At 37.3% G+C, this 26,767-nt stretch overlaps 1 protein-coding gene across 2 annotated transcripts; it reads right to left on the bottom strand.

The window, feature by feature from the left end:
• Positions 1 to 589: 589 nt before the first annotated feature.
• On the bottom strand, positions 590 to 26,535 carry CDC45 (cell division cycle 45). 2 transcript variants are annotated; one of them, XM_065692131.1, is made up of 19 exons: positions 26,334 to 26,474; positions 25,140 to 25,199; positions 24,752 to 24,844; positions 24,165 to 24,302; positions 23,427 to 23,570; positions 22,244 to 22,299; positions 21,538 to 21,586; positions 20,736 to 20,797; positions 20,279 to 20,329; positions 19,387 to 19,506; positions 18,870 to 19,001; positions 18,383 to 18,481; positions 17,966 to 18,127; positions 17,639 to 17,777; positions 17,201 to 17,284; positions 15,971 to 16,089; positions 15,451 to 15,527; positions 14,680 to 14,746; positions 590 to 782 (listed from the first exon to the last, which is right to left on the bottom strand). In XM_065692131.1, exons 1-18 carry the CDS (start codon positions 26,382 to 26,384, stop codon positions 14,682 to 14,684), a joined length of 1,701 nt encoding a protein of 566 aa, XP_065548203.1. In that variant the 5' UTR covers positions 26,385 to 26,474; the 3' UTR covers positions 590 to 782; positions 14,680 to 14,681. The 2 variants fall into 2 exon arrangements, with proteins under 2 accessions (XP_065548203.1, XP_065548204.1); XM_065692132.1 differs by lacking the exon at positions 590 to 782 and adding an exon at positions 12,576 to 13,504 and having other exon boundaries at positions 26,334 to 26,535.
• Between the last annotated feature and the right edge of the window lie 232 nt (positions 26,536 to 26,767).

Below are 26,767 nucleotides of genomic sequence, written 5' to 3'. Positions count from 1 at the left end.
AGGGAGCTTATCGCATAAACCATACCACTTACAATGTGAAAATACTCATCGGTAAGAGTCTGTTTTAAGAGTACTTAGGAAAATGAATGTATCAGTAAGCTTGGAAGTTAAGCAGCCTAAATATACTTAACTGATGCATTTATTGAACTACTGGCTTTAGCTTTTTGTTTTGAGAGCAATGGGATCACACAGCATGGGGAACTGTACATATAGCGCTGGTATTCTTAAAGCAAAAGAAGAGAGAGCCTTGAAAAGATTATCTGTCTAGCTCGTTTGGTTTCAATATACAAAAGGAAGAAAAAGACCAACAGAGCTGCCAAGAGGGTACAGCACTCTCATGATATTAATACAGGAGAGTAAATTAAAAGAATATGTCCAACACTCACTACAGACCAGTGCAAAAGAACTTCGACCAACTAGAAAACCAGGCAGAAAATAAAACAAGCTGCATCTTGTACTCTGATCCTCCTCAGAGCATCTTGAATGGCAAAGGCCATTCACACTGGCTAAAGCCCTGGCAGCAGCTGGCAGAGTACTCATAGCACGTACAAGATTTTTCTTGAAACCTCGCTGAGATGTCATTCACACAAGTTATTATTGCTTTTGGGGAAAATATGCTTAGTTTAGACAGGCTGAAGTGCCTCAGTGTTATAGTGTACAGCAATAGCAGTGGATCCATTCCTTACTGCAATGTCAGCTCCAAGTCCAGGGAGGTTCCCTTCTGGTGGATTCTCCAAGCTTCACCAGCCAGGCTGAGAGTTTGCATGACACAGGGAGGTGCTCTGGTGTACACAAACATAACAGATGAGATGAAGCCCGATTATGTTTATTTACAGAGGAGAACAAAAGTAAATGTTTAAAATAGCTGCTTTTTTTTTTTTTTTTCAGGCAAACAAAAGATAACCCTTCCAAAAGTGACTGATCCAACGAGCAGACTGTGAACCCTGTGCCAGTTTTAACATCACTATGCATCGCTCATTGCTGGCAAAGACCTGCAAGGAGTTGAATTACATGTGTGCAAATTTTAGGTCTTATCACCTGATAGCACCAGCTACCAGGTTTAATTTATTTATTAAATGACCAGAAGACTTTAATGAATTAAAAAATTACACTAAATGCTAGGAGGTGCACAAAAGCAGAACCTACCACAACATTTTCAATCTGGTAGCAAAAATAGTTCGCAATGTTAAATGCATTTTGTATTTCAGCTGTGTATGTTCCTGAAGTTTCAAGCAACCAGGTTAGCTGCCAGAGGTCCGAGTGACATTTATCTTGATCTCATGCCAGGTACTATAGCAATTTATTCAACTATACGTGGGTTCTGTTCCCACTCTCAAACGCATTATGACCTGAACCAATTCCCCTCTGTTACACTTATATAACTCATTAATATTAACAGTATTTGTAACCAGAACACTTACACAGAAGGTTGTATCTTAAGAGAATTTAGGCTTGGGCACAAAAAAGATCACTCAGGAAAGAAAAATAGGCACTCCATATGTAAAACCTCAAAATTATATGATTCAGTTTCAATATAGCTTCACATATTTGAAGGATCAGGGAAAGACAACAATCCCAATTCTTATCAGCTCTAACAAGTGCCTAGCACGGCAGAATTCTTGTGCTATGCATATTTTTAGATTACTCTTCTAGTTATAACGTTCTGTCCTTACTGTATATCTTTTGTCAGAATTAGGATATCTGCTGCAGCAGCCTGGATAACCTTTAGCTTGAGCTACAAAACCTTTAACAGTTTCCAATTATAACAGCAGTCTTTCATTCTATAATACAAATAAACCCAAGTGTTATCTCAGCACAGAAGACTCACATGAATACCCAATGACTGCAGAATGATTTCACCAGTCTTTTTTCTCTATGATTTCCTGCTATTATTTAATTGGAGGTGACTGCCAAGATCCAAGCAAGAGAATACATTTCACTGTTTACATCTACTTTATTTTTGTTATACTGTTGACATTTCAAAATGTTGACATGCAAGACTGAAGCTTTGGAAATTGAACATGTACTCTGAATTCCATTGTGTTCTTGGACCCCCAAATTATTTTTGAACCCTTTTATTTTCTCCTGATTTTATTGTCTGACCCTGTTGACAATTTCTACCTGCCAGTTTTAGAAAAGTCTCAACTTCCACAGCTTGTGCCATGGAAGAGAAGTTTCTATTATCCAAAAAGGTGTAAGACACATTAATAAGAATACCTTTCCAGATATATAGAAATAGTTTCCCCATAAATACAATCTTCGTCTACTGCAACAATGTGGATAAATCATCATTTTAGATAAAGAATTAGTTCCATTGGGTGGGATAGCAAGAAACTAAAATAAATGCATTGTTAAAACAGTTGTTTGCAGCAACAGATATTGGATTTTCCAAGATACAAATATTATACTAATTGTTTAGGGGTAAAATGCCGTTGTTTGGATAATATGGAAAAGACACCCCTTGTCTACCTGAGGTTATTAATGACTGCAGCTATTTAAGACATCCGTATCATCACTATAGTGTCCCTCCTAAAAGGAGAGCTATTATTCATGGCAACCTGCCCAGATTCCTCCAGAGCTGATTAGATTCTTCATTACCTGCACTTTCTGTTCAGCACAGCAGTCTTGACTTCATACCTGGATGGCCGTGTGGGCTTATTTCACACTCTGAAGCAGTTACTGCCATCTGTCCTAAAGGCTGAGCAGCAGCAGTGGGAAGAACAATCCCTTTGTCTCCTGCCTCTCTCACAAGATTACAGATTTGGCTTGCTTGCTGACTGCAAAATGTATTCACAGCCTTGCAGAAATGGTGCTTTGGTAGATTGCAATGCTAGTGTTGATCTCCACTGGTATATAGCAAACAAGTCTGTGTCAAAGATAGGGTGGGAAAGGGCAGTAAATTGTATGACGAAGTTTTTTCTCTTTAATAGTTACTGAAGTCTGAACCATGTCATGATATGGATTTGAGAATTTCAGTTTTAGTATCTGTTGCTACATGGAAATTTGTATTATAAAGAAAAAGGCAATCTGCAATCCTTCTCCTGAATCAAAATGTCTTGGCTCTGTCCTGACCTGATACTGCATTCTGTCCCTTCTACAAGGAAAGGATGAAGCTGGGCACATCAGACCATGAGACTATGTGCAGACCAGGCACCTCAACAACCCCAGAAAATCTAGAACCATGAGAATGAGCAAAGCTACAGAGAAGACATCTCAAAAAAGGCATAACAGCAAGCAAAGTGCAGCAAAGGAGTAAGCAAAGCAAAGGATGAAACCCAATGGAATGGGTATTTTGGAGATCAGCCATGTTAAGTAGCTTAAAATGTAAACATAGGACTAAAATTAATCTGTTACAGAAAGCTCAGAATTGCCCAAGTTGAAGGTAAAGAGGAAGGTGGGTTTTTTTAATAACTAGATTAATAAACAGCATACATAACACCTGTATATGCAAGGTGGTGAGTGTTCTAGACAGCTGGAAGGCTCTAAGACTGATCTAAGCAATGTACAAGTTTTTTGTTCTAGAAACAAAAGGATAGAACTAACATAAATTATTGGACACTGGGTAAAATCCAGCACAAGTTGCCAAGTACAGACTGCATCCCATGAGACTTGATATTAGTAAAACAATAACTAATCTGATCTGTCACAGTAATGTCTTTTTGGGTCTCCCTGCCCATTTGTCTCAAAGGCAGTCTTTCTAACATCCACCCTGCTAAAGGGAGAAGGTGAAACAAGGAGGAAATAAAAACAGTTTGAGGTTTAATGAAATAAAAGACCACAAAAAATGTGTTGAATAACAAAAAAATGAGAGCTCATCACATTTTTTTCCTTAGGGCTGGAATCAGGGAGGAGGAGGAGTAGCGATTCTTAAGTAGTTTCTGCCAAGTCAATGCAGTACTTTTGGTGCCATGTACAGTATTGTTATCTTTGAAAGGTTGAGACAAGATACCCTTTATAAAAAGGAAACATTTATTGGTTATTTGGAGATGGTAGAACAGATGAGTAAGCAGATACATGCATACATATACGGAGATTAGTCGAAATGGGACATTGGCCAAATCCACAAACAATATCTGTGTTTACTGGTGAAACATCTTCACGAAACAGCATAGAGTTTAGAGTTTATTAGATAATACAAGGAAAAGAAAAAAACCCCACAAGTTATGAAAACAAACAATGCTGGCACCAGCTTCTAACCATTCCAAAAGGAAACATCTCTTTCAAAGAGATCTTGTTGGCTCCTATCATCCATTTGTGCAGAGCAATGAGGATTTTCAGACTGGGTGGATGGCCGCTGTGCAGCTGTGCTACATTTCATTCCCCCTTTTGTTGCAGGGTCAGTTTAGTGGGACACAGTCCCATATCCTATTCCCCTTCCTCTGTTATTCACAGCAGAACCTTTCACTTAGCGTTTCTAATAGCACCATGTAGTGCTGTCGTTTCAGGAAATGCCTGCCTGTATTCTCTGCTAAATCAAGCAGGAGTCGTGCTGGCAATTCAAGGAACACCTCATCAGAGGAAAAGCAGCAGTTGCTGCTGAGCTATTGTTTTCCATTTCACTTCACACACTCAAAAGAGCTCTGGTGACCACCCAGTGGGTGCCCTGAAATACAGATTCCAAGACACCTTCCTGAACTCAAAAGGCAAACTGGATTTACTGCTTACCCTCTATTGTTGCCCAGTCTTTTTTCCTGTTAGTTCTTTCTTTTCTATTTTTGTACTTCACCCTGTCATTTTCAGTCCTTTCCAGGATTCCCTGTTAGTTTTGTGTGCAACAGTTGGAAAGCTTCCCTTCAACAGAGCGTGCTATGCTCAGAGAGTTTGCTGAGGGGGTATTCTACAAGAGGAGCCAGCAAAACTGAGTCAGAATTCAGTAGCTTTAGAAAGGAAAAAGTCTCATGTAAAGGATATGTTCATTAAGTTATTGTTCTAACTATGCTGTCCTTAACACTCATATCAGCTAATCTACTTACACAGCTACATTGCAAGCGGAACCAGCTGAAACAACAATACTCTTCCCTTTCTTCATGTTCATGAAGCAGCACACACTGGATTTGCAAAGCAGGTAACCATATACCAACAGCCCATGCATGAGCAAATGCTGTTTTTGTGGGTATGAACAATCTACAGCCAAAAAACAGGGTAAAGAAACCTAAATACTGTAGGGAGGTTCAGACCTATCTAGCAGGAAGACTGGAAGGCAGTTTAGCTTAACATCAGAGACAGAAATGTGTAGGTAGAAAAATCTCACAAGGAGAAAGAACAGACAGGCAGAGAGAAAAACTGCAGGATGGTTTGGCTTTTCTCTTCCTCAGACTGCTTTAGGGAGATAATATTCCCCTCCTTAGAGCAGACGTGTCTGGGAAATTCCACCAGTGCTTTACAATATGTGCATACAGGTCTTCAAATGATTAATTTTTCAAAGTGTAACTTTTACACAGTCCAGAAACAGTGCTGTTCTGATAGCAAATACTCACGGAGTACCATTAGGGGTATAAGGTAATGGATTTTACTGACAAAAAGTATAAATACAGAAAAAACCTACTGCGTCGTATTTTTAAAAGTAGAAAATCTTTTGACCTGTGAGGATCTTGGCAAGTGAAATGACAGATACCATCTTAAAAGTCTTAAGCTTCCTAAGGAATATTCCACTATCAATATTAAGTGCTGAACTGGTCTAGTACTAGGCAGTTACCTGCATCTGCAATTATAGATAAAATTAAACCTGGATATTGATTTAGCTTAGTAAGCAATAAACATTTAATTGAAGCAGTCAAACATGGGCAGTGTAAATGTACTGAACAACCTCCAGATCTGTTTAGGAGGCAATTATTTGAGACAGTGGAGTATGGCACATAGCAAACTGCACGCTGTAAAACACCACAGTTCTCACCTAAACTATCAAGTTGCAGAATTATATTACAGCACAAGTTAAGGTTGAGATCTTGTTTCCTTTAATTTATGAACTTCCCTAAGATTTGCAGGACACCTGAGTAGCCTGAAGAGCAGCTTTGCAGCCAGAGACCGTAGGGCAGCAGCTTTTCAAATTTGAGAGCATATAAACAAAAGCTCCCAAGATGTAGCCTGCTCCACAAAGAGTGATCAGCTACAAGCAGCCAAATTCTCTTTTGAATTTCTTCAACTGGACAGTTACCACTGAAAAAGCACAGAAGAAAACTGTGTAGAGAGCATCCTTTAAGGCCACTTCCAGTTAAAACAGACTTCCCTGAAGGAAACACAGCAGCCTCAGGTAAAAAAAAAAAAAAAAAAAAAAAGCGATTTTTTTTTTTTTTAAAAAAAGATGTTTGTAACCCTGTACGATAAGGGGAGGAAATTTTGATCAGTGCATATGTCTGAGAAGAGGAATATAGCAAGAGTCCAAAGCCATCATCTCGGATCTCAGAGCGTACTCGACCCCAGTGCATGCTGCTTTTTAGAGAAAGATTCTTCACCATCTCTTTAGAGCCTTGGCGTGCAAGCTACTCTAGCTCTAATTCTGTGAGATCTTTGCAGGTAACCTAGCTCTGATAACTGTAACAGCAGATTAAAAAAAACCCCAGTATCTTAAAAGCACTGATGGTTTCTCACCACCATCCTTTGAAGAATAATTGAAAATATCTATAAAGTAGGAAACATTAAAAGACAAATCATTATCTCCTAGTATTAAAAATACTCAGTGCTGATTAGACCCATTTAGGCAGTGTTCCAAAAACAGGGACATGGTCTCAGAGAAATGACGAGAGCAATCTTTGCTTCTGCTCCTTTAAAATCCTGTTTATTCTCCACTCTCCCAAAGTGCTTTATTGTAACAGCCTCACTCACCTAAAGATTTTCCCAAGCCACAGAAGGGAGTCATGCCCCTCTCTCCACCTCTGTTTATTCTTTATCAATTGAAAATGAGCCAAAAGTAACTTTTCCTTCCAGTTCTGCAGTGCCATGTGGAACACAATACACAAATATTTAGGAATGCAACAATCCCTTAAAAGAGCTACAACTTCAAATTCAGACAGGTTGCTAACAGCAGTTACCATAAGACAGCATGAGAACATGACATGTATTCTACAGTCCTGTTATCTGAGTCCTGAATTACTACTCTGACCACAACAGTATTTAAAGAAAGTACCATTTACATGCCCGTTCCAGCTATTTTCAGATCAGACGAGAGATAATTATTAATGCCACACTTATTTTGGGAGCCCCTTGGTGACTTCTTTCAGCAAATAAAAACAGAGCAAGAGCTGAATGTCTCTCTGAATTCTTTCCAATTCAGTGGCAGGTGCCTCCGATTTTCCACTGACATGCTGCAAATGAATGATTAAATGAAAGTAAATTCCAGTGAGCTAAACAGTGGAAAAGAGACACCGACACCACAGCAACTGAAAAAGCAGGCAAGCTGTAGCAGTGAGAAGACATGAATCCAAGTGCTTCATCCAGTTAAAAAGGCAGCTCATTTTTTTGTAAGTGAGCATTACCCTTTTGCAAGGACCAGGAAGGTCAACTAAAGGAAGGGCCAGCTCAACTAAACCTGATTTTGAAAAGAAAAAGTACTCAGAATATCACAGTACTTGTCTAATGCAGGTAACCTAAGTAACAGCAAGGAGTACCCAATGAAGTCATTGAAAGTTCCTAAAACAGTTGACTTTTGGAAGGAATGTTCTTGAACTGAGAAATACAAACCCTACAGATAATTTAATAAAATAAACCCAGCACTGGAAGGAACTGTGTTGTGGTCTGGCTTATATATACATTTACCTTGGTTTAGTTCATGAGGTATGATTAGGCTTGCCCACAGATTCCTAAATGGAGGCTCTCTAGAGAAAACGTCATTGCAATTCTGATTTCAAGAATGCCTTTTGAGCCTTCAGCCCATTGAGAATATCATGCAGTGACTGCTAAATGCTCTTTTGCAGTAACAAATTACTAGCCAACTCTTTATCTCTTATTATTTAGACCTTTCATATTGCCCAGATACATGACTCAGTACAGGTAGCAAGTCAAAAGAACAAGTACCAGGGTAGCTACCCAGCAGACACAATTGCCTTTGAGAAGTCAGAAGAAATAAAAATGATTCTATCACACAGCAGCAGTGACTGGAAGCCCACATTCTCTGCTCTCTGTCAGACCCAGGACTGTCATGAAATTGTGAGCACTTGAGCAAAAGATCTCTTGTCTGCTTTGGATGTATTTGACCTTTGTTATGTTTCTCTAATTCTGCCATCTTCTGAATGACAAAGAAACAAAACTCAGATGCTTGAAGAGAATGGGACTCCAGTCTGAAATAAAAAGCTTGTATTTGCTTTCCCTAGTGAGTATAATATTTCCTGCTAAGAAAGTGTTTATCACACAACTGCTTGTGCATAAAGGTGGCACTGGACTTCAGAGCTCCACCCTGGGCAACATGTTTTCCACAGTTCTTGGGCTGGATCCAAAGGGAACTTCCAGTACCAGCTTGAATCCAACAATGGTACACAAGAGCCAAAAGGGACTTCAATTTTTCCATTTAAAAGAAACAAACATTTCACTGCTTGTTTTCCTTCTCACAAGCCAGACTTACGAAGTAACTTCCAGAGTAATATCTTCAAGAATATTCCTTCTGAGGCAATCAAAACCATCAGGACTGACAGACATACACGTAAAATCAACAATCAAATGATGTTCTTGTTTACTGTCCTGAGACCAGTCCTGAGTGTTTTATGTTTTGTTTCTCCCTCAGTTGTGACGCTTCATTGATTACTGCACTTCCCTTTTAATAAGCATTGTTCCGTATTACTCCCATCTTTGCAAATTAGCATACCCTAAGTGGGCAATTCAACTCAAAGCCATCTTCAAAGAACTCCCGTACAAAAACTTCGTTTTTCAGACCTTAAAACTGGAGTATTGCAGACTAGAGCGATCTCTCCTAGAAAGAACTAACATTTTATTTCTCTTGTATTTATGAAGAACTGAGGACTGGAAATGGGAGTGGAAGAAGTAAAATCAAAGCATGAAAAGTACCTTCTCAGAATCAGTTTTCCCTGTGCAGCCTAAGACATTGAGTCTAAGACAGATTCGAAAGATGACAATTCTAAGGTAGTTTTTTCCCCACTCCCATTTAATTACTTTTTTTTTTTTACCCCTTGGAAACTTCATGGCTGTAGAAGGAGGAAATGTATACCTTTGTAGTAACATTTGATGGAAAAAAAAAAATTAATCAGAAAACAAGGAAGATTAAACACCTTTCACTTTCAAAACAAATGACAGAATGCAATGTACACACTCCAGCTTTCCAACAGTTATGCTGTGCTTCGTGAGATTTCTCTTCCTATGGTTCTGGTCCCATTACATTCCACTTAGCAGAAAAGCAATTGCCTACACTCTCTCCAGGGTACATCAGATCTTACTAAACAAACTACAGCTCTCCTGCAAGCCATTCAGGATTTGAAGACTGCAATGGTTCTCCCACAACCTGTCAGATTTAAAATTGATGATTTACTAACAAACTCCAATGGATGATAAGACAGATAAATACTACTTCTGCCATTAAAGCAGTAGGTTCTAGGAGATTGGTGGGATGAAATAGCAAATACTGCAGCTAAATTTGATATGGCTCATGAACTAGAGCCAATATCATTTTAGTATCAACCAGATTTTGGTCTTAAGTACCAAAGCATAAAGGACAGTCTGTGGATGTCCTGAGGCAATACACACTCATCTAGGTCAAGGCAACTGCCACGTTTACCTTTAAACTTTCAACTCAGGATTACTTTCTGTCCTTTATACAGGTTCTATGATGACAAGTAAAAGTAATGAATATTTGCAAGAGAGTTTGCTTAAAATCACTGCAGAGACTTTAACACCTATTAACAAGAACAGAGAAAATATAACAATTATCTCCTAAAAATTCAGTTCTAAACTTGTGAACAGTTTGTTTTGCCATTAAGCTCTTCTACAGTTTTTGTCATCTCTTGTCACCAAATGATCAGAATTTACCCTTTCCATCTACTTATGCACCATTCAGTGATGGAGAGTCTAGGTTTTTTTTTTCTTGTATCTTTCCTTATTACTGTTTTTTCAGTGCAGCAGACTAATGGTGCTCTTGCTTTGAACTGGAAAAATTATCACCAGTAAACAGATTACTTTCTGCACTGATGACTGTAAAGTGATGAATAGGAAAGAAAAAAAAAAAAACAAAACAAAAAACCAAACCCCAGCAATAATTTGGACCATTAATGGCAATGAGTGGAATACTGGTGTTATAGCAGCTAGATCCATTAAATCACCAGGTCAGTGCATAGTAGCTGTCAAAAGAGCAAAGTGAGTGTTAAGGTTTAGTAAACAGTGGGACAGAGAACAGTCAACGCTATTACACTGTTCTATGGACTTGTGCACCCATGCCTTGAGTATTGTATGCAGCTTTTGTTCTCCCCTGTCTGAAAATAATTGAAAGAGGAGCAAAGGTAATCAATATATAGAACCTGTAAAAGGAAAAATATCAGGCTGTGGTTCTTCAGACTGGCAAGAGATGACTGTGGGGAATATAAAGGTTTTCAAAACAAGGAGTCCACAGAAGGGTAGATATTACAGAGCATCGAATAAGCTAGCCACTGGCAAGTTGAAATAAATACAAAGTTGTAGTTTTTATTCAATATCCAGCTAGGTTGCAGATCTACTCACAAGAGAATTGCACAGGCTAGAATCTGCCAAGGATTCAGGAGGAAGTTATCAGTGTTCACAGATAACTACTGACAGTTACCACATACAGAGAAGCACCTGGTTCAGGATGTCCTTGAGTATGAGGACTGGGAGAGTACTTATGCTTCCTTCCAGATAGAGACACAAGATGCAATTGCTTTGTTTCTGTACTCTCCCCTAGCACCTGCTTTTGACATTACAGAGGTCAAGATGCTGAATAAACAGCCTGTTTATTACTGAGTTTAAAGTGTCATAGACCTAATAGCTCACTCATACAAGAAAGTTGTAATACTTTTTCACTTTCACTTATCTTAAAAGAAATGGTAAAGGAAGTAAGAACTAATTCTTACCCGCTACACAACCTTGATGGTGGCAAGTACAAGTCTATTAAGTCACTACAATTCTTCAGGGGAAAGGGATTCACTTTAATCCACATCAAATGAGGTCCTTACTGTGCAATTTCAATTATGTCTAAATTTATTACCCCAGAAAGAAAAAGGCCATGAATCACTGTGCAGGAATGGTGTAATTTAGGCAGCTTGTGAAGCTGCTTCAGTACTTTGGTATTTAAAGATTCTTATTATTTTATTTTCTTAAAAAAACCCTAAAATATTTTAAAGGATTTGTTTCATACTTGTATTGCTCTCCAAAACAGATTAGCAGCAGCAGAAATAATTTAAAGAGCTGATTATGAGGCTACTCTTGCAGCAAGCAAACACAGTGGGAGAAAAAGTTACTGCAGTTCAAATATAATCCTTAGGGAATGTTTCTATTAGTGTTCAGACATGGCTAGGTGGAATATCACCATACATCTAAGAATGTAAGCAGATTTCTTAGTGCTCTAACTACTTATTTTAAAATGACTCATTAGAGTCACATTTTCTGTTTGGGTGAATAAATCAAAAGCATAATAATGTATCAAAATGAAAAAGCTTAATTTATTAATAATGAATCTCTTCAAGAAGAGATGTTGAGTTCCTGCCATGGAGCCTCTGTCCTATACTTAACCATTAAGAAGTAACCATTTTAGCTAACCTATGCAACAGTTTCAATGAGTCATTCAAACCACCAGATTACCACTGCTGAACTGAGCTGCTTTTCTGTCTACACGCTGGGGACTTCACAATTTTGGATCTTCCCATACAATGATTCTTTAAGTAATATTAGCATTTTAATCCACAAACTCTATAGAATAAACTACTAAGGTATATCTGATACAATTTTACATACTGTAAAATGTTAACAAGCAAAAGTTTTATCTATTGACAGAGACTTGAGGTTTCCACACAGACTGAACTTCGGTTTTATATAGCATTTACTATTTCTGACTGATTTGGGGCATATTTAGATGACCTTGGGATCAGTTCAACAGCTGTTGATAAATTCTGATGATTTCTAAAGCATTCTTGGCACCTCCAAGTAGATCTTGGTAAAACTAGAACCTTAAAAACCACCCAAACACAACAAGCAATAAGGGGAGACAAAGGCAAACAATAGAAGCTCCTTGTAATAGGTCCACAGCTTCAAGCTTACACATCTGTTTGGAGACTGAAGAACCTGCCAGTAAAGCAATTGCCAACACACCCCAGCATGAAAACTAACTCCCACTTCTCACTCAGTACAACACAATATGATGAAGCTGGAGGGTGCAGGTGCCTGAAAATCTGTCCATTTTTGAAGACATGACAATCACCTACTAAAACACAGGAACACTCTTCCCTTCCAAAGTCCACTGGTAAGAGGGCATACTTGGTACTGATACTACCTAGTCAACATGCAAAACCTAAAGGTTGCATTACGTTTTATCTTAGGAAGCATAATTTTTTGGCCATCACAGCTTGGCACAGGAATTTTACTCAGACAAGGTGGCAACATTTAAAAAAATTAAAAAAAAAAAAATCATGTTTGTTTGAATAGAAATATATAGTTTAATCAGCTGTCTGTTGGCTACATTTAATATTAAGTTAACCAGTATTAAACATTTGTACAAAGTATGAAGCAATGATACATAACCTTTACATATTCATTATAATATATGAAAACATTGAAGTCACACAGAATTCAAGCAAACATTACAAGAAAATTACAAATGTATATACACCCTCCCAGTGCAGAGCAGGTTAAGTCTAACAAGCTATACCCATTCATATGACCAAAGCGACATTAAATCACTGTTACGGAACAGGATTGGGCTAGTCTGTCAATATTTATAATGCTACAGTCTCTACAAAATTATCATGGTATTTTAGATTATTTCTTGGAAAATTATTCCTAAATCCAAGCTACAAGTGACAATATAATATCAAAATGCATGACTACAAATGCTCTATAGACACCAGAATTCCCTAGATTTTTCATTCAGTATTTGGCAGTTACTCAGTACTTGGATTTTAAAAGCCCTAAAATCTGAAAATTTAAAGGCATTCAAGACAATTTAAAAAGAACATTTAAATGGTAATAAAATGGTAATATAAATATGGAACTGTTTAAAACCTTCTTTGTTATTAACCAACAACAAACATCACAGGAGTACATCTACTAATAAAAGCAAGTTCAACAAATAGAATTCCATTTCCCAATGCTCCTATGTGACACCTTTTGCTGTTACAAGGATGGGATGTTTACAAAGAAGGCATGTTCAATATCTGCATGCTAAGGTTAAAATCATTTTGACCTCCCTTGAGGCATAAAAACAGTCCAGGCTTGTATCAGTACATTTAAGACAAAGCAAGAAGTTACATCACAACTGCAGCACCATGAACTTTGGAATATCCAAAATAATTTCAGATGCATCTGATCCTCAGTTTCCAGCACAAAGAGCCAAAACGCACCACTGTGTAACAAGGGCAGAAGACAAACCAAAACAATCAGTAGTCAGAGTATAAAGAAAAAAACAAACAGATGTGGAAATCTTGGAAGCCAGTCACAACCATGCTGTCTAACAAACAGTTGTAGCTATGGAGCCACTGTTTTAAACTTCTGAGTGAACAGAAGAAACTGTAGCTTTGATGCACATTTTAAAAAGGCCACACTGTCATCTGGCTAGGACTACAACATTCACAGGCTGTTGTCAAATTCTTGATCTTATTCCTTTGCTTTCATACACATACCATAATCTTGTGAGATTACTTCACGTATCAATACTAACAACCAAGTCTTTATCTAGGCATGAAAAAGCTATGAGATTCTTAATATACTTTCTTAGAGGTTGTCTGAACAGACTTTACAAAATTACTTTGAGTTGAGAGTTTGGCTTCTCTGGGACAAAGCAAGCTGTTGCCACCCATCATTGCAGAATAAACACACAAACCAATAAAATAGTTCAGCATTGAAAAGCAGGGAATATTCAAAGACAATTGCAACAATTTGACAGTCTCATCAGAGATACAATAAAATCTGTCTTGCCCTAAAACAGCTTTAAAGCAGACTTTGAACTAGTGAGAAGCTAATAGTCACAGCTACAGATAAAGTCTTATATTTCCATCTTTATTCCAGATAGAAGCTATACACTGATATAGGCTACCTTAACACTGTGAAAGACAAATGGAAATTCTACATTAACATCAAAGACAAGAATGGCACTGCTATGGCCAAAATTCCATCCTGAGCTCAACCAAGCTATCAGAATTAAGTAACAGAACACCAACTACAACTAGCTAATATCTCAATTTCTCTTACAAATCAAAACAGCTACTCCGTTCCCAGCTGAAGTTAAAAAGCCATAAAAAGTTTAGAACAATGGAAGAGAAGCTTCTGGATGATGAAACTTAAATAAATCACTCGGGGAGCGGGGGGAGAAAAGTTTACTTGTACATTGTCTGCCTCCTCTTGAAAAGAAAAGCAACTGTCTTTTGTAAGAAACTCTTATCTTCAGTTTATATTTGTACTAGAAGTACTACTACATTTTCTTAGGAGATTTTACAGATGTTAACAGGTTACTCACTTGATTTATAATTAATCTGTAATTTTAAATAATTTGTAATGAAATTTTTAATTAAGCTTCCTTACCACTATGACAAGAGGGAAATGAGGGCATCCAGAAATTTGCTCCGGTCTTCTGTTTTCAATTCAATTACTAAAATGACATATTACAAGATGCAAATTACTGAAGGGTATACCAGATGTCACACTTGAACAATAATAATTCTGAGTATACTTATATTCTTAACCAGCTTTAAGGATGAGAAAGAGAATCTATTTGCACAAAATGCACATTGCTTTTTTGCTCTTAAATTTCAGCAAACTCCAGTTTTTAAGTGCTCATTACATGCTATAGCAGCCACTTTAAGTCTAGGAATGTTTCTTTGTATGTTCAACAATTCATCAGTATGTATTGTTAAAACCCACCTCTTTCATAAACACGTAAAAAAAGGTATGCAAATTTCCTTATGCAAGTATCTCATTTTTAAAACAGACAAATTATCTTATAACATCACTATCCTACTTTGTTTGGCTGCTAAATATAAAACCAGATAAACTCAGATTTTAAATTGAAGCGCATATATGAAAATCATTACTCAGTGCAAAATGTAGATTGCCTCAAAGATACACAAGCCTCTGCTTAGTAGTTTATAATTTCTGCACAAGATGGCACTTAGAAAAAAAGGCTGACAAATAACAGCTCGCATTTATACCAGACTCAGGAATAGTGTATGGCATACACACTCTTGATGCTTGCATCCAAGTTGTAGCACAGAGTTGTTTTATGGAGGCTGTGTACACACTGACCTCTAAAGGACTATTTGGTGAATGAAAATAGCGGTAGGCAGCACTACTCACTTGACATGTCAAAATGGTTATGTAAAGTCCTTGAATTGGTACTGTCTGCAGCTTTCTCAAATGCTCTTCCAAAAAAGCTAGAAGATGAACAAAAAAGCCCAAAATGAGGATTACAGAAAAGGATACACATACTAAGGCAGAAGAACAGAACTTCCTTGCTGAGAGCTGAAAATGTCTTCCAGATGTTTTTCATATGCCATATATTCAACATACATCTCACTTATTCAAGTGCAAAAACTTTAACATTACAGGCTTTAAGAAATGAAGTCATGGGCCATATTGTGAACTATTTCACTCTTAAAATAAAGAAGTAGTTACAAGGGAGGAGAAAAAAACCCCAAACAACTTTGAAATACCTGTATCCTCTCTCAAAAAGTATAATAAGGCATACCATTAAAGAAGGATGTAATTCAAGTCAGCATATTCAGTGTTACATAGATACAGGAAAGAAACACTTGCTTCAGAGACAGGACAAGTCTGTAGATAACTTTCAGTAGGAACTTTCAAACAAGATGCTTACTTCTTTTTGTCAGAGCTTTCTGTCTCTGGAGGAATCCCCACCATAATCACAGTTCCCTGTTCAACATCCATTGGTGCAGCCATTATCAGTGGCAGCAATTTACAGCGCTTGTTTTTTGTCTGAAAGTTGGAAAGACAAATCTTTGTTAGACAAAACTCAGGAAACAATTTAGTTTCAGTACACCATGTGACCTAAGGACACAGCTATAATACAGCTCAGCAGAAAGCATTTTCTTCACACAATCTCTTGTTCCCCTTTTTTATTACAGTAAAAGTGACTTTAAGGACTAATAGAATTTTCAGTTCTTCTACAATCTTCCGTTGCATTGTAGCACAGAAATGATACAGACGAAATATGATTTAGAGTAAAGAAAAAAGCTCTTAAAAATTGCAGGTATGGGTATCTAAAATCTTGGAGTAGTCTTTTTTTTTGCAATAATTATTTTACATTGAAATACAACAGCTAACACACTGACAAATAAAGTCTTCACTAGAAATTTTTTTCTGCTGTCATACTGTTTTAATTAAAGTACAGCTTACTGCTGTGGATAAAAAAAAATAATTACAATGATTTTAACATTTTTAGATACATAAGAAAATGAAACAGAAGTTTGTTTAAAGTGTTCCTAAGGTAAATGTTCTGCAGTGAGGTCTTTAAAGTGCTGTCTTGCTTCTAGTGGCAGACTAGTTACTGACCAAGTTTAAAATGAGGATACACAGATGCAATCAGACAGGGACAAACCACCATAATTTTAATTTACAAATTAAGAAGTGCTCACTGTGAAAACAGTTCTCAATCTTAAAACTGCATTTTTAATTGAATTGTGTAAATAAGGCTCAAAAGGTAAATGAAAATTAACTTCAGTTACATTAATTGTAAAGATAAGGGTATTTTATTTAAACAGACACAGAAATCTTTAGGTAACAATTACAAGTCCTGCAATATTGCTTCATTCCATGTCAGGTTAACTTGTCAAAGTACATACTTAGTGATCTGCTCCCTCAAAACTTACAAAATTAGGTAAAGATTTTAGATTGTAAGTGTCTTGACAATGAAAACTCTTGCTAATGCTATGAAATCTCCCAGGCAGATATCTTTCCTAAAGGAGTATTCACAGATGTGCTAAAATTATCCAACCATTTAGCAGAAACATCATTAACATTTTCATATAATGTTTTTAATAATAACTACTACATGGGCAAGCTAGTCAAAAGTTTTTGGTTTACTTACAGAGCAAACAAACGATTTGAGTAAGTATTTACTAAGCAGGGATAGAGACACTGGTTTGGAAAAAAGTTTCACATCTGGTGTGCCCTAGGAAAAGAAGAAACATTTTGATTACAATCCAAGATGATTCCTCCACTTCTTTAAATATCTACTGATGAGTTTAAAAGTTCTAGATGACTCAAAAGAACGCCAAACATTACAATATAGGAATCTGAGCTGACTCACTTGACTTTGAAATTAAGCCCTCCCAGCTTCAAGGGGACCAATTCTTCCTTTGGGAAGCTCAGAATAGATGTCAGTATTGACACATCAGTGCACAGCACAGTACAAATAAATAACTCCTTTCTGATTAAGTCGTTCTTATTGAATCAATCAGTTCAGAAAACAGTGATATTCAAGTACGATACAGCCAAATGAGAGCCAAAAAACTAGAATCCTGACCTCCATGAGAGAGCAATAGAGAAAAGGCCCTTGGGAAATGACAAGGTTGGTACAAATACAGCTGGCTACGGTCTGCTGAATGGCACGTAACTGCTTTTTGGCTAAGTCCAGCCCTTGGTGCAGTTTGTCCAGGTTACCCCTGCAACAGAAAGAATAAAAATAGGCACTTTCATATACGCTTTTCACACAAAAGCAAGTTCTAAACGCTATTAACAGGGATATTTTGATTTTCCTTCAATGGCTTATGAAACATGAATGCATCTTCTAGATATGTAACCCATGTTCCCTAAATAAAACTGTAAAAGAATAAAGAGACATTTTCAGTACCTGGAAAGACTGTCCAAAGCTTTAATGAAATTAGTTGTTTCAGGCCCTTCTTTTTCTGCGTTCTCCATGAGAGAAACTGTTGCATAAACTATGTCACTTGCTGAAAACTTGTTCTTAAAGCCAAAGTGAATGCTGAAGGTCTGAACTCTTACATCTTTCATTCTGCAAAATTAAATAAGCCCATTAAATATTAGCATTACCAACATTATCAACACTGAACAGCCATCTCCTCAGTACCTTAATGTTAAGAACATGGAGACAAATCGTACCCTAGCATTTGCAACAATCCTAGTATTACTTTGTCAATCCAAAAATGATATTTTTCAAAACAAGATGTTGCATCCTCTTCATACAAAAATACTTGAACTTAACTGAAAAGCATTTTCAAAATAAGCAGTGGTATTTAACACAATTTACCCAAATTTGTTTGCAGATTCTTCAATCATTTCCCGAAGATTTTCTTTCAAAGACATGTCCATGGAATGAAATTTCTGTTTCACTTGCTTCAAAGGCAAACTAAAAACAGAAGGAAGAAAATATATTGATAGGCATGCTAAAAGAAAAATATATTTTGCCTTCTTTACATAAAGCTCTCTTAATATTAGATAACATAGTAAGTTAAAAGTCTGACTAAGCTTGGTTACATTCTTTTTAATTTAGTCATTGAAGAGCAGATATGAGAAAGCATGGGTTACTTACTAGGATCTACTATTGCATAAAGCCATACAGCTGCATTCCTTTGGCACCAAGACACAAGTTGCTTAACTCAGAGACACTGCACTAGTCAGAGCCCCACAGTCGCATTTAAAAGCTAACAAGTACTCACAAGATATAATCTCAATATTTTCCCATAATTAATTGAAAAAATGATCCTTTAGTTAAGACCCAGATTTTTATAACTCACCCCATGTCAGCCAAAAACTCTTGGAGCCTCTTCTGCCCTTGTACGGACCAGAGCTTAAGGCTAGCAGAAGTATATGAAGTGTTGCAGAGACTTTCATACAGAGACCAGTGCTGATACAGTGCCAGGCGCAGACTGAACAGGGATTAAGGCAAATAACTATGGACACTTTTATCATTTAAAGATACAAACAGTAACAAAACTCCACAACTAGTACCTCTTCAGTTGCCCTTCTACATTGCATCTCTGTCGTACATAAGGTACAGTTAGGAGCTGCAGGAGCAGGCAACACAAGACGAGCAACATTAACTTGGAAATAACTCTGAAAGGTTAAGCTGAACTGAAGATATAAGGGCTACTGGAAGAGAGTTGTGTTCAACAACATTCCAAAGTCCATTTCTTTTGATTCCATTCTCAGCAGCAAAGATGGTGCTGGGATTTTTTTTAAGTTGATAAAAACTCAACTGGGGTTTCACCAAGTGGGTAAGGTTCATTTTCCCTGTATCTTACGCAAGGATACTCATACTCAAATGCTATTCGCATGCAGTCAATTGACAGAGAATTTTCCTCATCTTCATTGCGGTGGTTATGGCGAGACACATGACGCTGCAGGATCCCAATATCGGTCACATACTTCATTCTTAAACAGAAACAAATTTGACCACTTTTTTCCTGTGCATTTTTGTTGTTGATTATGAGAGCACAAAAATGCTTCCTAAAGTTTACACTTTGGCTAGTCAGCAGCGTGAGAACTATAGGTACATCTTTAAAAGAACCCCAACTTGTTGAATAATGTTCTTTCAATAGTCAGCCATGTACCCAGGCAATTAAAGCTAAATAAAAAACACAACCAAAACCCAAAAATATAGACAGTTAGACTGATCAATGAAATTACTTATTACATTTATCTCCTTACATACATCTGTGCATTATAACAGAACACGAGAATTAAAGTCTACACACGTACTACTAGAATCCTGATTGCATCTAGGAGGAAATAAGAAACAAGGAAGAAAGAGATAAAATATGAAATTCTTCAACTAAAACAAGTAAAGGAAACTGGAAGACAGAAAATACTTTTTTCCTTTAATAAAACGGTATCAAAATCATATTTACATGAACTACTATTAAACACCATTTCTTCCCAGATCAGAAGTGACTGTTTTATAATTTTGTGAAAAATGAAGTTTAAAAATTCTCAATAGTACAAAAGAAATATACTTTTTTTTCTGAGATTTTTTCCACTTTTGGAAGGCATCAGATCACATTCAGTCATTAAGATATTTAATGGCACTGTTTATTAACTGTCTTGTGTTAGATTAATTTCCATGTGTTTCCTGATTATTACTGCTAAAAAAAATTGAGACAAACAAATAATAATGAAGATAAATAATAAAATATATCTTTCTTACTGAGTGATTTTGTCTTGGACCCATTGATCTGTTAGGCCAACAATAGCCCACCTAAAATTGAAACGGGGGTGGGGGGGAGAGAGGGAGAAAGAAAAAAAAGGTTACACCAAAAAATATTCCAGTATAGTATATTATATTTACCCCCCTAAGTGCGTACCAGAAGAAGTCAGAAACATTGTTTACCAACTATACATACAAGTTAACAAAAAAAGCTGTATGCTATTATTCCCTTTAGCAGACATACACATGTCATACCATCCTCTTTTATCCATGTAAAAATCTATTGGTTGCTTATAATTAATTTACACAGATGTGCCCCCCAATTCAGGAGACAAATTCAATTCCACTTTCAAAATAAACTAGAACCTCATACTGAAATTAAAAGGTCTTGGGAAATTTTGCCTATCTATTATGGGTTTAAGCTTCTACCCACTATAAAAAGGTAACAGAAACATACCACAGCATGTCATTCAAGTCTTTAGACATTATCCATGCCAGGTCAAACATCACCATTGCGGACTACATGAGAGAAAGGGAAAAATACGGGATAAATGGGCACAAAATCCTCACTTCATTAAACAAATAAAACAGTTAAATTTGCCAAATACTAGTGTGTTACTAGAGGTCTATACATCACACTTGAGTCAGAAAGTAGGACAGTGGCAGATTGTCAAAGACACTAAGTAGAAAGGAACATCTTAACAAAACATAATCAGATAAGAGGCCAAATGCCAGAAGGAACAATTTGATGTTCTAAGTGCTATGTTTGAAAAATCCTGATGCTTTTAAACCTCTGGAAGGCCACCAATCTCCATATATGCTAGAGTCTTTTGCAAGAATATTGTGTACATAGATACTTTTCTCAAGACCTAAGAAATTTACACTATCATATTTTTTTTATACCAGCATTAAAGATAGCAAACAACAAAAATGTTACTAGTTCTAGTTTATCATTTTCCCCCACTATTAACATTACATTAGCCACTATGACTCAATTGGCTGGTGTCTGCCATTCTACCAGTATTGCTTCTATCCAATTCATGAACAGTAATAACAAGCTGCCAAGTCAAACTACTTGTTACATATATGATGTATGTTCTGTATAACAGTAAGATAAAAACCCAGCATGATAATAAGATTATGTACACTATTGTTAAATAATTATAACATTGTAGCAGATAATTACAACATTGGATATTGTCCAATTACCTTTAAATTAGTGTCTTGTGATTTTATGGCAAACAAGAGTTTGTACTTACTGAGGTCCCATGGTATTCATATTGCTCATAGTCAAAAAGAATTTCTCGCCTAAAAAGGAAAAAAAAGCCCCACATTTGGGTAAGTGGTGAACTACACATTGCATCCAATTAAAAATCTAAGGCAGGTTTCATTAAATGCTTATTTTTAGCAATTAAAACCAAACAAAAAAACCAACACAAACACCACTACTATACACACAAAAAACCCCAAGCAAATAAAAACACCAAAAAATCCTTTGGTCTAGAAAAGATTTTCCTGCAAGCCAACTGGATTTTTGTAGTAACATGGAAGCCACACTGAAATGTACTTATTAAGTAAAAGAACAAATTTATTAAAGCATTAATCCTCAAATCCCATTTTCTTATCTGATTTGTTCCTGCTTATCCCTATTGACAATAGTAGGATTGCAAAGGAAGAAAACAGAAGCACAAATTTCACCCCACAATAGACAAAAGCAGAATACTACAGCTACTTAGAAATGGAATAATGCACCTATTGCTACTCAGATTTAATGATTGCTATTTACAACTATCCCCCATTTAAGCATTTTATTTTTATATAGTAAATCTCTCAATTTTCTGAATAAAGTTAGAACTAAAGAATCTTGCAAATCAAGGAGCACAGTATCATTTTTTTATATGTTTGATTTTAATCCAGCAGCAAGAAAAAGACACAAGCAACATAATAAAAACCAGTTAAACACACCTGCGTGCCTCCCATTCCCGCCTCTGCCGCCTCTTCATTGTTCTCTCTATTACATCCTGTAAATTAACATAATGTTAAAAAGCTGGAAAAACCCCTCTAGTAGATTAGCACCTGTCCAGACACTTGACTAAGTCTTTATTAAAAAGAACACTTACTCCTATTGATCTAATGAGAAAAATATTATCATTAAGTATTTTTCCAAGGAACACACTTGTATAAAGTCAGGGTATCTTTCTCTACTAGCAGTTATCTTGCTCTCCTTCACGAGTAAGAAGCCCAGTACAGTGTTTTCAAAACCAGCAACATTGCTTCCTACCATTTCGTGATATAAAAATAAGACTGATGAAATAGAGATAGTAAATGAAGTTCAGAAAATTAAGAACTCTGTGTATATTTAAGTTCCATAAATTGCATCAACAGCTTGAAAATTTGAAGAAATCAGTAAGATCTTTGTGGAGTATATAACAGATTTGAGAATAGTTTTCATGTGCACTATTTATAGATTTTCGTTTGAATTTCTGATGTCTGCTTTTGCTGATTTAGCACTTTTCATAGATTAGTAGGAAAAATGTAAACTGTTACTAGAAAAATAAAATGAAACACACATTAAATCTGAGAACATCTTTATATTCATCTCTTAACATTGCGAGCCTCAGGCATTTGCTTCTTTGTATGTTATTAGTAGAAAATATGCTACAATTAATATATGACACATTTCATTTTTTGCGTTTACCTTAATCTATTTTTGTTAATTTACTGGTACAAGGACGGACAAAATGTATTCCTAATTATCTACGGGCTTCTGTCTTCTCAAATGATCATTAAAAAGAAGAAAGTTTCGATCTAAAAAAACTAAACCAAAACCTTCAATGTAGACTGGAAAGGCAAAGCCTGTCATCAGAGAGAGCTATTCAGTTCACTGGTTACACAAAGACAGTGTTATGCATAATCAAGTTCAAAACATCTTTTTGTTTTTAATAAAGAGGAAATATTTCTGTGCAGCTCAGATAAACATTTTGTGTATTTGAAACTCTACTGGGAGTAGTAAATTATTTTTAAATCTTACACTTCCATTTGTAATCTAACACAGCATTATTTTTAAACTGAAATGTAATTATTATGATTATATAAAGCATAAGCACTATTTTATTTTCCTTCTTTTCTCAAAATAGCAGAAAAGCACCTCTTCAAAACGTCTACGTTTCTCTGAAGGCTCTGACCCATCACTTTCATTCTCAGAGTCCTCATCTTCATCCTCTTCGTCTCTGAAGATGTCATCATACGCAGGAACATCAAGATCATCATCTTGTTTAACTAACAACTTAATCTAGCAAGAAAGAAAAAAAGCATTTTAAATAAACAAAGTATCTTATTTAATGATTTAAACACATTTCAAATAACAAATGAGAATACTTCAGATACTTTAGAAGAGAAACTAAAAACTTATTTTGGCTGTGATTGACTCATGGCATAACAAAAATACTATTTTTTAATAAAAGGCCACTCATACAAAATAAGAGTGGAAAAATATATCTCTTTGTTACAGCATTACTACAAGAATTCTTATCTTTTATGCTTGTTAAGGACATGTTGCCAAATCATTTGAACTTAATAATCAAATCCTAGGTGCTGCTAATTCTGAGAGATAACACGTTACATTCTGAAGGATGATCATCCTCTGATTTGTAGCAGCTTGATTAATAGCAACAGGATTAACAGGTGTTTGCTACTGGCAACTACCACACCGCTATCAGTATATATTTTACTACTGAAAACAATTTTTTTTCTGATCATGAACATTATTACTGCAAATGTCCATTAATATTGCTTCCTGCCCTACTAACTAGAAGTAGCAGTTTTACAGAACACAGAAAAGCACCACCACAGGGGAAGATTTTTGCTATGAAAGAAAAGCAGTTACCTGTGTGTCATTGTAAACATTCACTACATTGATAGGTCTGTGGCTGTCACATACAAAAAAGACAGTGTCTTCTTCAGGCTGTAAGATCTCCAGAAGGTCAACATTGGCACCACAGTTAATAAGAACAAGATACTTGAACTGCAAACAAAAGGGAAAAAAATAAAAAAGCTTTTTGCTTAAATTGGCAGAAAACACAGAAGACTTGAAAACACCTTTACAAAACATCCCAGGCACCCACTGTTACCAAAAACTCTATTAGTTACCAAAAACTCTATTAACTTTTCGACAATTGATGTCTGAGGAGGAAACAACATTCGTAAGGCAAAGCACCAAACTTGGAGACGATGGATATCCAATACCACCACCTTTTACATCTCAAAATGTGTGCAAACTTAATTTGACTCTATCCGAATTGTAGCATACTAGTTTGAACTGATGTAAAAAGTCTGTTCCTGGTATAGTAAAGCTTAATCGCCGGGTTTTGTAACCAATAATAATAATTAAAGACATTTTAAGTTGAGAAAGGAAAGAAATGCATGCCTCTCTAAGATAAGCTGCAACCTAAAATGTTTCCAGTGTTTTGTCACCTGATCTTTATGCTCGAGAAAGGCAGTTTCAAGTTCTTGCCATCCAGATACTGGGACGAGTGTATATGGCACATGATCACACTGAAACAAAGCCTGAAATGAAGCAAACAGCTGTTAGCGAAGGCAAGGGGAAACAACCTCTTCTACAATGCTATACCATGACAAAATTCTATTTCATACAAATCTTTATCTTAAAGACATCCCAAAATACACGTAGGTTTGTAATCTGAGAGTGTGACTAACTGGCTTAAGTGTCATAACTCACAGAAAAAGTAAGTTACAAAAGCAGTTTAAACTTTTACCCTTTTCTCAGTTCAAACCTATTAAAAGGATCCCTGGGTGTTTTTCTTTTACTGTTAAGCTACAGTGACAATGAACAAAGACTTACTTGGAGTATTTTACAAGCACATAATGCATCAACATCTGAAGCGACAAGAAGGAGGACACGCTGCAAAAACAACAGAATAACAGTATTAATTTAGGCACCAAATCTAATGTACTGGTGCATGAAATGCATACATCACTATGAGACCAGAAAGTAAATTTAGGTAGATAGCATCATAGGCATAAAATAGGATCTCTTTTGAATGGACACCACAACCAAAGTTAACCAAATGGATCCCTATAAACATGAGTAATAACACCCCAAAATACAGCATCTGCTTTGAGGAAATGTGGTTATTCAGACTCCTATGAAGCACACATAGTTTTGAAGGCTCAGCCCTACAACTGTTTTATCATATCTAGAAAGATCTAAAGTCTTTCAGAGTGAGACCTGAAACAGTTTTGACTAAAGAAAATCGGTAGCAAAAACAGGAGCAAGGCAACTCTTGAAATAACCTTGATTTAGGTAAAACGGTTTGTCTGGTGGTTCTTTGTTCTGGGGTCTTGGTTAGAGATTTTGTTCATAGGGGGAGAAGTTGAGGGAAATTCATTCATTTGCACAATCCATAACACAATTGCCCAGGTAAAAATAGAAGACTACCCAATGGAAACTTTACCACTGCAATGTACATACCCACTCTGAACAAAGTAAAGCAAACCGTGAGGTAAAAATGAAAGCGGCAAACCTGACCCGTTACAAAAAAAACCAAGAGAAACGGCAAAAAAGAACACAAGACCTAGTGTGTGGAAAAAATATAAATCGAAAAGGTAAAGAAATAATTAAAAAATACGTAAGGAAAACCCCCGAACCAAACAGCAAATAGAGACGTCTCGGCTAAACAAAGATCCGCAGCACTGCCCAAAGCTCTCGCGGCGGCTCTGGCTCGGGTTTCCCGTCCCGCGGACACGGCCGGGGCGGGCACCTTCACAGCGCGGGCTGAGCGGAGGGGCCGCCTCCCTCAGCGCTGCCCGCGGCCTCACGTCCGCCTGGCGTCGGCTCCCCCGCCACCCTGGCGAGGCGGCAACCATCAGCCGCCGCAAGCCCCGCGAGGGCCGGAGCGCCTCAGCCGCCAGAGCCAGGGACGTCCGGCACCATCGCCGCTCCGTGAGGCGGCGGGACGGAGCGGCCTGAGCGGAGGCAGCCCCACCCGCGGACGGGAAGCGCAGGGCGACAGCAGGTCCCGGCCGCGGCCCGCACCTGGTTGACGATCACGTCGTAGAACTCCCGGCGGCAGTCCGAGACGAACATGGCGGCAGCGCGAGAGCGGCGGGGAGGCGGCGGAGAAACGGCGGCAGCCGCGGGCCGCCCCGACTCAAACTGGGCGCCAACTCAGTGCCGCTTCTTATTGGTCTTCTCCTCACGGAGCTCTGGCCAATGGAAAAGCAGCCGTCCCTCCTTCGCAGAGCGGATTGGGCAAATTGCCCAACCCATTCCGGGTCTTCGCCAATGACATTGGAATAAAGCAGGCGCGACACGTGCGGCTGGCCAATCCGTGGAGTAACGGAGCCGGAAGCACCGTGCTGGCTCTTGTTACCGTGGCTGCCATGTTTGCTGCGGGCGCGCCGCCTGCTCTGCCATTAAACGGGGCCGGACGGAGCGACGGGAGAATCCCGTCAACTCCGGGGGGCTGA

This window comes from Lathamus discolor, chromosome 12 (assembly GCF_037157495.1).
Source record: "Lathamus discolor isolate bLatDis1 chromosome 12, bLatDis1.hap1, whole genome shotgun sequence".
NCBI lineage: Eukaryota > Metazoa > Chordata > Aves > Psittaciformes > Psittacidae > Lathamus > Lathamus discolor.
This window is presented reverse-complemented; position numbering and strand designations above follow the sequence as displayed.